Source organism: Rhinatrema bivittatum, chromosome 5 (assembly GCF_901001135.1).
Source record: "Rhinatrema bivittatum chromosome 5, aRhiBiv1.1, whole genome shotgun sequence".
Taxonomy (NCBI): domain Eukaryota; kingdom Metazoa; phylum Chordata; class Amphibia; order Gymnophiona; family Rhinatrematidae; genus Rhinatrema; species Rhinatrema bivittatum.
Window position 1 is genome coordinate 107,283,813 of NC_042619.1, and position 12,406 is coordinate 107,296,218.

The 12,406-nt window shown below is 46.0% G+C and overlaps 1 protein-coding gene across 7 annotated transcripts in view; it reads right to left on the reverse strand.

Annotated features, from left to right (window-relative positions):
- Nucleotides 1–12,406, reverse strand: part of DCLK1 (doublecortin like kinase 1) — a 755,703-nt gene that overhangs the window by 174,951 nt on the left and 568,346 nt on the right. For all 7 annotated transcript variants that reach the window (XM_029602700.1, XM_029602699.1, XM_029602702.1 and 4 more), the window contains one exon: nucleotides 6,115–6,223. In XM_029602700.1, coding sequence (XP_029458560.1) covers nucleotides 6,115–6,223 — 109 coding nt within the window. The remainder of the gene's footprint in view (nucleotides 1–6,114; nucleotides 6,224–12,406) is intronic.

The window sequence follows — 12,406 nt, forward strand, 5'->3', positions numbered from 1 at the left end:
GATTCGCTCTCCTTACCCAGCTACTCTGCCTCTCCAATCTCCATTGGACTCTAAACGCTAATGGGATACCTGCTCCTCGGGGGCCTCACTTGCTTTTCAGGTCGCTATCAGGAAACCGGTACTCGCTCCTCGAGGGCCCATGTTCCCTGACTCGTTGCCTGCTCCTACCTTCTCTTCTGCCTGGAAGGATTCGCTATCTTCAACACCTTTGAGTACTATCATCTTCACCTCAGAGCTGTTCCCTGGAACCAGGTACTCGCTCCTCGAGGGCCTGCCTCCATTCCAGCCCTAGTGCCATCTCCTGTGTGGAACCGCTGTGTGAGTACATTACCTTCAAGCCTCTCAGCTCTCAGGGATCAGGTACTCACTCCTCGAGGGCATGCTCTCCCTATTCTGGGGTTCTCCATACTGGGGCTTTGTGCTTATTCTACTGTACTCATTATTCTCAGTTCTTTCCACTGCAGCACTGCTACCAGAGGAGCCGCTGTTCCAGCACTTGAGGGATACTAGCCCAGCCGGGCTACTTCTGCTGCTCACTACTGCCACCTCTGGTGGTTTCATCACATTGTCTAATAAAAGATCAATCTCTGTGTTTGTGTGTCCTAAGCTGAGCCTGACCTGTGGCCCCTCACGGGACTTCCCCCATGGGCATGGTCAGCTGCCACAGTGTCCAAGAGTCCACCCACACCTCACTAATTATAACAGATTGCTAACTCCATGGATCCGGCACAGCTCAATGCCTCACAGGCCGTCCCTAACCTGGCCCTGCGCATTGCTAAACAACAAGATGCCTTGGAGAAACTCACTTTCATTGTTTCATCAGCTACAAGCACAGAAGATGCAAGGCGCTACTTCCAGTAATGAAGGTCAGTTACCTGAAGTAACTATAAAGACTATGGTACCTCTGGCTGCTCTAGTTCGTTTCTCTGGAGAGATTCAAAGAACTAGAGGTTTCCTAAACCAATGCTGCATGGATTTCACGTTGCAGCCTACACACTTCCCCACAGCCTACGCCAAGACTACTTATATTCTATCTTATCTTGATGGAAGGGCCTTGTCTTGGGCTTCAACGCTGTGGGAATGTAAGGATCCAATCCTGCAGGATATTGATGGATTTCTAGAATTATTTAAATCCGTTTTTTATGATCCTGCTCCAGTGACTGTTGCTGGTTCTGACCTGGTGGACCTGAAGCAAGGCAACCGACCACTGGTTGACTTTGCAATAGAGTTCAAGACTCTTGCTACCGAATTATGCTGGGAACCTAGATGCCTGAAAACTCTCTTCTTCAGAGGTCTGAATACCTGCTTGAAGGACGAGCTTGCCACACGTGAGACACCTGACTCGCTGGATGAACTGATGGCTTTGGCTACTAGAATTGACTACCGGCTTCGTGATAAGGTGAAAGAACTCAAGCCTATTCAGAAGGAGACTCGTGCTAAACTTGCACTTCGGATGATTCCAACATACCTGTTGCCAGTGGAGAAGAACCGATGCAACTTGGTCGCAGTCATCTGACTTCAAAAGAGAGAAGATTTCGGAAGAGGCATGGCCTATGTATGTACTGTGGACAAGCTGGTCACGATGTCCCAACATGCCCTATTTCGTCCAGGAAATGGATGGGCCTAAGTCCTGCAGGAGGACTGTTCTTAGGCCTTACCTCGTCTTCTCCTCCACTCTCTCTACCAGTCTCCCTGACTTGCGGACCATCTACAATCCAAACTCTTGCCCTTGTGGATTCGGGGGCAGGAGGCAACTTTATACTTTGACGCCTAGTGGAACATTTAAGGATTCCCCTCGTTATTTTAGAAGTTCCACTAATCTTGTCATCTATCCATGGAGAGCCCTTGCCTGGTGATGTGACTTGTCGCAGTGAACCAGTGACTCTTCGCACCGGAGCCCTCTATACATAGCCAATTCCCTTCTTTGTGTCAAAGAAGGCCATGCACCCTATCATTCTGGGGTTACCCTGGTTGCAGTTGCATCAGCCTCAATTTGACTGGTCCTCTTTGGAGATCTCCTGCTGGGGCCCAGGTTGTCATGGAAGTTGCCTCAAGGAAGTTTATCCTGTTCTCTGCATGCCTACAACTCCAGTGATGGCAGGACTGCCGCCTCAAAACGCATCATTCAGTGATGTGTTTTCCAAAGAAGCTGCTGACATCCTCCCTCCACACAGATCTTATGACTGTGCCATTCAGCTGAAACCAAACACTGAAGCTCCTAAAGGACATGTCTATCCACTCTCTGCAATAGAGAATAAGGCTATGTCTGAGTACATCGAGGAGAATTTACAGAAAGATTTCATTAGAACTTCAAAGTCACCAGCCAGCGCAGGATTCTTCTTTGTGGGGAAGAAGGATGGAATCTTACATCCTTGTATCGACTATCGAGGTCTGAACGAGATTACGATTAAAGATTGTTACCCCCTGCCTTTAATCTCAGAGCTGTTTGACCGGCTTTAGGGGCCAAAATATTTTCGAAACTTGACCTGAAGGGGGCCTACAACTTAGTCTGAATTTGCGGTGGTGACGAGTGGAAAACGGCTTTCAACAGTTGAGATGGTCATTTTGAGTACTCAGTAATGCCCTTCGGCCTGTGCAATGCACCCGCTGTGTTCCAGAACATGATGAATGACATTCTGCGGGATTTGTTGTACAAGAGTGTCATAAGTGTACCTAGATGACATTTTGATATTTTCTCAGAATCTGTCTACTCTAGAAGACGTCAAGCAAGTTCTACTAAGACTCCGAGAATACCGACTCTACGCCAAGCTATCCAAGTGCGAATTCCATAAGGACTCCGTGCCTTTTCTTGGCTACATTGTATCTAAAGATGGCTTCCAGATGGATCCCCAAAAATTAGAAAGTATCAAAAATTGGTCCCAACCTACCAGCCTGAAGATCCTGAGATGATTTTTGGCGTTCACCAATTACTATAGAAGCTTTATAAAGAACTATTCTTCTTTAACTGTGCCCTTGACTGCTATGACCCGGAAATGGGCCAATGTTTCTAAATGGTCTGCGGAGGTCATTTCCGTGTTCGAAGATTTAATGACTGCCTTTTCCATGGAACTATGCCTACATCATCTGGACCCCAACAAGCCATTCATCGTAGAGGTCGATGCCTCTGACGTCACTGTGGGGGCTGTTCTGAGCCAGACTGGAGATTTCAAGTCCTTACGTCCCTGCTCTTTCTTCTCACAACGTTTCTCTCCGGCAGAGAAGAATTATGGGATCGGTGACAAAGAACTCCTGGCTATTAAGTTGGCATTCGAGGAATGGCAGCCTTGGCTCGAAGGCGCTCAACATCTAATTACCATGTTTACGGACCATAAGAATCTAGAGTATCTCCGCCATGCGCAACGTCTTTGACATCTCTCTAGATTATACATCTGCCTATCATCCTCAATCTAATGGCCAAACAGAACAGATGAATAGGACTTTGAAACAGTTCATTTGGGCCCATGTGAGATGCCGTCAGAATAACTGGGCCGAATTGTTACCATGGGTTGAATTCACCATTAATTCTCATCCAGCAACATCAACTGGATCAACATCATTTGAAGTGGTATATGGATGTTCCCCAACACCGCCACTTCCACTGAAGCTCTCAGTGACGTCCCCAGCAGCTCAATCCACTGCTGAAGAAATCCATAAATTATGGACTCAGACGAAAGCAATGCTACTCAAAGTGAGTGAACGAGCCAAAAGGTTTTATGACGCTTATCATTCCAAAGCGCCTGTCTTTCAACCTGGTGACAAAGTCTGGCTATCCACCAAGCACCTTAGACTGAAGTTACCCGCCTCTCGATTTGCTTCTCGCTATATTGGACCATTTCCAATCCTCTGACGTCTTGGCAATGTTACCTACAGTCTGAAGTTACCACCCGGATTGAACATCTATAACGCTTTTCATGTTTCATTTCTGAAACCATTCATCATCAGTGAATTCTCTTCCAAATCTCAGGAACCATCTCCTATCAATGCAGAAGATGACCTAGAATACAAGGTTGAAGCCATGTCCACAAACGAGGCAAAACCTGGGAATACCTTCTCTCATGGGAAGGTTTTGGCCCTGAAGAAAATTCTTGGGAGCCTCTGGCTAATATCCTTGACAAAGAGATGCTCCATCAGTTTCATCTCTCACATCCTTGGAAACCAAATCCTGGTACCTGCAGAGGAGATCACCCTTTGAAGGGGGCTACTATTGCAACTGTCCCTTCCCGACGGCTTCACTCCGCCTACCTTTCTTTCTTCGCACCTCCTCTCGATGGATGGACGCCTGGCTGCCGCGGCATCTGCCTGCCGTCCTCTCCAGCGACCCCGGACCGGCTTGGGCGCTGCCTCCCGCCATGCTCCACTGGTACCTTAGGGCGCGCACGCCGGGAGGCCCTCACTCTTATTTCCTACTTGGCGCGAACCTCAGGGGCGTCCCCCTGTGATGACGTCACGCTGCCCGGATATTTAAAGCCTATGATGTTTGCTAGCTTTTGAGTTAGCAAGGGGGAATCTTACAGATGGGAATTCGCTCTCCATACCCAGCTACTCTACCTCTCCAATCTCCATTGGACTCAACGCTAACAGGGTACCCGCTCCTCGGGGGCCTCACTTGCTTTTCAGGTCGCTATCAGGAAACCGGTACTCACTCCTTGAGGGCCCATGTTCCCTGACTCACTGCCTGCTCCTACCTTCTCTTCTACCTGGAAGGATTCGCTATCTTCAACACCAGTGAGTACTATCATCTTCACCTCAGAGCTGTTCCCTGGAACCAGGTACTCGCTCCTCGAGGGCCTGCCTCTGTTCCAGCCCTAGTGCCATCTCCTACGTGGAACCGCTGTGTGAGTACATTACCTTCAAGCCTCTCAGCTCTCAGGGATCAGGTACTCACTCCTCGAGGGCCTGCTCTCCCTATTCTGGGGTTCTCTATACTGGGGCTTTGTGCTTATTCCACTATACTTATTATTCTCAGTTCTTTCCACTGCAGCACTGCTACCGGAGGAGTCGCTGTTCCAGCACCTGTGGGATACTAGCCCAGCCGGGCTACTTCTGCTGCTCACCACTGCCACCTCTGGTGGCTTCATCACATTGTCTAATAAAAGATCAATCTCTGTGTTTGTGTGTCCTAAGCTGAGCCTGACCTGTGGCCCCTCAAGGGACTTCCCCCATGGGCATGGTCAGCTGCCATAGTGTCCAAGGGTCCACCCAAACCTCGCTAATTATAACAATACCTTGGAGTGAGTTCTATTTTTCTGTGAGTATGAAGCAAGGAGAATATAGCAGTCAATGGGTGGTCACAGTGAAGGAGAGCCCTTTCCAGCTAAGGACACCTGCATACCCTCGTAGTCTCTGGGCCTGGGTCCATTACCCCACCTGCTTGACTCACATTTCCTCTGAATCCTTCCTGAGAGACTGGCACTCGGCTCACTGAGATGCCAGACCCTCTCACATTTTGTGTGTCCAGTCAGGGTAATGAAACAGCGAAACCATGTTTTGAAATAAAGGATGGTGCTATCGCACAAGGAGCACACTTTCTATTTTAATCCTATTAAGAGTATAGAAAATAAAACATATTAGGACAAAAGTAAAGAAGAACTTGGGTGATTTAAAAGAAGAAGCCATGGAGTCAAGCAACAAAAAAAAATAAATAAATTAAGATGTGGCTGACTAGCTACATTAGAGTAGCTTCTTCAAACTGAATATTGCATGCGAAATAAAATCCCTTTGGATTCCATGAAATGTTAAATTCACTGGATATAGAAGGTCCCCAAACTTAAGCTTGTGAATTTCTATAGATTTTTCCTTTACATTATCCAGAGAGTAAGCTGTGTTATCTGATCAAAAAACCAAAGGCCCAGTCAGCAAAATGGAAAGATTTTAATTTGGGAGCCTTGGAGGAGGTTAAACACAGGATAAAAAAAACCCCCCAATATATTAACATTATTAAACCAATACATTCTTCAGCTGTTAGACTATGTTTTTTCTCCATTTTCATATCTATTGCTGAGATATTACATAATTCCATGGGTCCAATTCGCTGCAAATAAACTTACAAAACTCACACAAGCATGACAATTTAACAAATAGTTGCAGGGTAAGATGAAAAATGATTCTTCTTACCTTTCTATACACTCCTTTACAATAGCAAAATTTCCATCCCCTATAGTCCTTCCGACTTTGTACCTCTCTGCTATTGAGGCTGGAACCTGGAATCCTTCTTCCAAGACTTCTGAAAGAATCATTAGCGCATTTTTACTAATAAATCAGGAAATGAAGATATTGCACAAAGCTTGGTCACTATGGTACTTTAGCTTAGCAGATGAGAACCCTTCAACTTCTTTGCTCTACCATGATGTCATTTACAACTGCAAATACAAAGATGTCTAGCTGCGGTGCAGATTAGTACCAAGGCACTATAATTAGTGCTAAAGAAAAGGCATTATAATTGCAGTTGCTGCCATTGTCATGCTGCTTTAAGAAGAGCGAGATCTAAGGTCTATGCTGTTGACAGGCTGGCACTGACTTTAGCCTTGTAGATTAGAGATAGCATTTCCCTACCACTCTTCCTAACCAGATAGGAAGCCTATAAAACTGTCCCAATGTATGGCAATCATCAGATTTTGAAAAGAAAAATGGTTTCCTGATTGAGAGGTTTTCTTTTAATATTGTAAACAAATTTGCCTCTGCTATACATCAATTTTTAAACTTAGAGAGCAAAAAAGTAGAGACACAGTGTTTTTTTTTTGTAACCAATGTTAGGTAGCCTGTCTGATTCATTAAGTTCTTCAGACAATTTTCAAGCAGGCCGATTGTGAAAAGTACGCTCGGCCATGCGCACTGTTTAACGGGTTTGGCCACGTGTTTTCGACAGGCGTCTATAACCCCTTATACTGTAAGGGGGTTAGCACCTCGAAAACGCGCAGCTAAATCCCCTGAAAACTAATAGAGCTCATCACATGCAAATGCATGTTGATGAGGCAATTAGTCAGTCACCCCTGATTCAAAAAGTAAAATGTGCAGCCAACCCAGAAAAGTGTACAGAAAAGCAGAAAATACTGCTTTTCTGTACACCCTCCGACTTAATATCCTAGCAATATTAAGTCAGAGGAACCAAAAATGTAAAAAAAATATATAAAATGTACCAGCTGGTCAGGATAGGAAATCGGACACTCAATTTTATCAGCGTCCGTTTTCCTAATTGATCGCTGTCAACTGGTTCAGAAAACCAACGGTCGTAAAATTGAGTGTCTGTTTTCTGAACCCGCTGACCTAGCCCCTCTCCTGGGCCAAGGAGGAGCTAGGGGCACGTAATGGTCCCTAGCGCCTCCTTTTAGAGCGACCCCTCATTTACATATAGGATCGTGAGCCCAGGAGAGGTGGCTGGGCGCATGTCAGGAGAGCAGGGGCTCAACACAGGAGCGCCTGTTCTCCCACGATGGTTTCTGTATTGGGCTGAAAGTGATCTACACAGGCAGAGAGCCTCTAACAACGTGTAGAAGTTTAGCAGGATCGAGAGGAGACGTTGCTGGGGGCATACTGACGGTCAGACAAAGAAAAGTACTCACTTTCCAATAATGAAAAGCCCACTGGTAAAAAGCAAGCATAGCCATTGTCTCAATGCAGATAACTTGAAAATTGCCCCTCTTCAAGGTGAATTTTAAAAGCCTGGCACAGACCAAAACCAGGAGATATGTGCCCAAGTTGGGCCACTGCGTGCCGAGCGAATTCTAAAAGCCGCTACGTGCACAAATCAAAAGTTCCAGAAAGGTCTGGAATGTGGGCGGGTCTGGGCGTTCCTGGATTTCACATTGAAATCCGCACGTAAATTCTTATGAGCACAGACACTCGCCTGGGTCCCCTGCCACATAACTTTACTTTTGCTATGGATGACGTGCAAATTATAAAGTAAAGACAAATAGATCGGCAGAGTTTTAAGCATCGGGGCTAAATGGGGAGGAGGGAGGCTATTAAACTAGGGGGCTTTGGAAGTCCTATTCCTTACCTGGGCGAACTGGGAACTGGTAAAACTGCTAACTGCGTCGGCATGCATGCTTTTTACAATCCCCCCACTTATGCGGTAGAAACAGCATTTGCGCACATAGGCGCACATCCTCGGTCAGGCTATTTTATTACATGCGCGCATATACGCAAGTGTTAAAAAATGCCCACGTCCCTGGGTGCGGGCTGACGACTGTGCGCACGTGCGCTCACATGCCTGTTTAAAAGTTACCTTCCCGGTGTTAAAATCAAGGTGTATTTGCAAGGCACTTGACTTTTGGTCACTATTTTGTAGCCTCCTTTGAATTAAATCTTATTTGTTTCAATTGCAGTTTTTATATTTTGCTATTGCTTAACAAAGGCACTCGCATCCTCCCAACTCAGTCACTCTCCAAAACAATCACCATACAAATATATAGTGGAACATTAGGGGTGCAGCTTTATTAAATACTGTAACAACCATTACCACCAATTTGAAAGTTACACTCTAGATTAGAAAGAACATCAATAAGATAATGCCTTCCCCTCCAATGTCTCACATAGGTCAAAGTCTCTTATTTTCTTATAGCAATACATAGCTTCTAGCCAACAACCATGTCCTTTCTAGGGCTACTTCCCAATGAAAGTCTGCTGCCAAACGCAGCAACCTGACTAGTTGGTAATGATCTAGCCGTGCTGAGGTAATTGTACCTTGTACAATACCCTGTACATTTAGCAATACCCTGTAACCTGTAGTGTCAATAGACTGAACAAGTATATAAATCATAGCTGAATTCCCAGAAGACCCATTGCTTCACAGCAGTATCACTCACTAAAGCATCTCAAAAAGATAAGAGAGATGCTCTTAGGCCAATAACTGGGAGCCTCGAATGCTTAAACCCATCTTAGCTGCAACAAAACAAAGCCTCCCCTGTTTAATCACCCCACTAAAACTGCAAAACCCCAGTTAGTCAAAGAAAATCCAAAATTGGGACGGAGGGAAAGCTGACAGCAAGCAAACCGGTGAGGTATAGGTGGGCAACTGCCCACACAGAACTCGCTGATGCCAACCATCTTCGTGGCCATCCTATGATTGGTCAGAAGCCCCTTACCCTCATTCAGGTTGCCCTCACTTTCTGTTGTGGCCACCATCATAGTCAAGTATAGCAAGAGTAAAGAGGGGGCAGCAGTTTTTTACTTAAAGAAAACAGGAGGGGGTGTCCTGGACAGTGAGGGGCTCGGCCATGTTATAATTATCCCTGCCGAACCAAGGGATCCCTTTAGTGCTGGCACAAATGAGTTGTAAACAAGCCCCCATATAAACTGAATAGCTTACGGGCACATAGATGATGAAGTACAATAAAAGCTAGGAGCTGAAATCTCACAGCAGCTCTTGTTTTCGCAACTTGTACTCTGCTTCAGACAACCTTTTGAAGGATGAGAAGCAGCATACGAAAGAATAAATAAATAAAAACAAGACAAAACACATGCAAATCTGATTATTATAAACCTGCTTGGTTTTAGTAGTAGTTATTTATTTTACTGTTTTACTATTGCTCTTATTATTTTAAGTGCTAATGAAGCAATGTGGTTGCCCTGTTAATCCACTTGAATATCTAGAAATAATGGTCAACAAACAACTCGTAGTGATATCTTTTATTAAACTTCATATATTTATATGAAGTTCATCCATTTAAAAGATATTGCCCACAACTCGTGTGTTGACTTTTAATTCTCTGTAAAGAGGAAATGGAAATGTGGACAAACAACCAAGGCTGCCACTCTGGCACTTGTCTTATTACTTCCTGAAACAAACACTCATAAAAATTCCTCAAGTGTTAAGTACCACTTTTAATATTAAATACCTAATTCTTAACACATGTTCTCAGGAATGTCACCTTCACAGCCAACTGGATGCCAGATGTTCAGGTAAGATTCCATTATATTGGGTTGTTTTTTGCTTTAGTGAGCTGAACAAGAATTTCAAACAGCAGCTTACCAATACTTTATCAATAACATTTCCTAAAGCAGAAGCTTTGAAACTTCCACCAACACTGTCAGGACTATGTAAATGTCTGGATGACTTTCACATGCCAATATGAAAAAAGCCATTTTTAAAGTTGCGTCTCTTAAATTTGTACCCTCTAAAACCCTGGGAAGGTGCTTTTCAAACAGCCCTCATAGGACTAAAGTCGCCAGCTACTTCTAGCCTGAATTTTCAAAGCAGATTTATTTGTATAACTCTGCTTTGAAAATTCACGGGTTCAGTTCTTCCTCACATGGATTTATGCATACAAAGGTACACCCCTGCTTGGAAAAAGTGTAACTTGGTTTATAGGCATACTTTTGAAAATTGAAAGTATTTGCTTAAATCCTTATCCTGCCCCCAACTCCACTCCTTTGCCATGCCAAGACACAAAGGGGCCGATGCAAAAAAAGAACACTGAAAGTGGGTGCTGAGTATTCAGTGCCCGCTTTCCTAGCAGGCCCCCAGGCACTGGAGGCGCCATGAAATATTTAAATTAGGGGTCGCATTGTCAAGGAGGCGGTAGGGTTGATTGCGCACCCCTAGCGCCTCCTTGACATATCCCAATGATATTAAGTAGGAGGATGTACAGAAAAGCAGAAATTAACGCCTGCTCTAGGCGTTGCATATGATGAGCACTATTAGTTTTGCCGCGCGTTGGACACGCGTTGTGGAGGTGCTAATCCCCTTATTGCATAAGGGAACTAGGTTGCGCCTACACAACCCATGTCCATCTGCTGGTTAAAGAGTGCGCTCGGCGCCAAAATCAGGCTTTGTGAGTATTTTTACCCACAGATCTCCAAGTTAATTTTCAAAGCATGATTTACATGGAAAAATCAGGGTTTCATGCTCAGACACTGCTCTGAAAATCAACTCCTGAATGTTTACAATGTTTCATGCAACAAAACACAATATGATATATTTTAAGGAATAAAAATGAACATGAGATTTTTAGCTTCTATGAAGGCAGAAGCATTAAGAATTTCTACATTATCTGTAAAATAAAAAATGGGGATGGGGAGGAGGGAGAGGAGAAAAGACCTTGTCGGGGTGAGGTTTCCGGCCCCGTTGCCCTGCTCCACCTTCCTGACGTCATTGACTGCGACTACCCTTTGCCTACATAAATGCCGCTGCTGCGGTAGTGTTCGAGGAGGGAGAGGAGAAAAGACCTTGTCGGGGTGAGGTTTCCGGCCCCGTTGCCCTGCTCCACCTTCCTGACGTCATTGACTGTGACTACCCTTTGCCTACAAAAACGCCGCTGCTGCGGTAGTGTTCGAGGAGGGAGAGGAGAAAAGACCTTGTCGGGGTGAGGTTTCTGGCCCCGTTGCCCTGCTCCACCTTCCTGACGTCATTGACTGCGACTACCCTTTGCCTACAAAAACGCCGCTGCTGCAGTAGTGTTCGAGGAGGGAGAGGAGAAAAGACCTTGTCGGGGTGAGGTTTCCGGCCCCGTTGCCCTGCTCCACCTTCCTGACGTCATTGACTGTGACTACCCTTTGCCTACAAAAACGCCGCTGCTGCGGTAGTGTTCGAGGAGGGAGAGGAGAAAAGACCTTGTCGGGGTGAGGTTTCTGGCCCCGTTGCCCTGCTCCACCTTCCTGACGTCATTGACTGCGACTACCCTTTGTCTACAAAAAACGCCGCTGCTGCGGTAGTGTTCGAGGAGGGAGAGGAGAAAAGACCTTGTCGGGGTGAGTTTCTGGCCCCGTTGCCCTGCTCCACCTTCCTGACGTCATTGACTGCGACTACCCTTTGTCTACAAAAACGCCGCTGCTGCGGTAGTGTTCGAGGAGGGAGAGGAGAAAAGACCTTGTCGGGGTGAGGTTTCCGGCCCCGTTGCCCTGCTCCACCTTCCTGACGTCATTGACTGTGACTACCCTTTGCCTACAAAAACGCCCCTACTGCGGCGCGTAGCGTCCGCCGGCGCGTCGTTGAAGCCGCGCGCCATTCAAGGGGCGCGCGACTTATTTGCGACTTGCTTGCGACGGCTGGAAGACGGCAGAGTGAATATACCTCTTTGTTTGTAAACAGCTCGCTGGACTCTCCCATACCTCCCTGAGGACCAAGAGATAGTCTGCAAGGAAGTTTGTGTGGTAGGAACCTTCTTCTTTAACTGTATAAATATAATGCCACACACCAAGCGCAAGGGCCGATTGCGTATGGATTCCTCTGCACCTACGCAATCCCCCCTTACACAGCAAGTGATAGAGGGTTTCTTCACACCAATTGCAGTATCGACACCGGGTGCTGGGTCCGTTGAAGGTGTAGGGATGGAGCAAAACCTCACCTTCCTGGACATTCACACTTCTCTAAGCCCCGGAGCACCTGAAAAACCCACACACCCAACCCCGGGACACTACCAGGGGTTAGTTCATGAGAAGCAGACTGATGTATGCAGTCTCATGAACA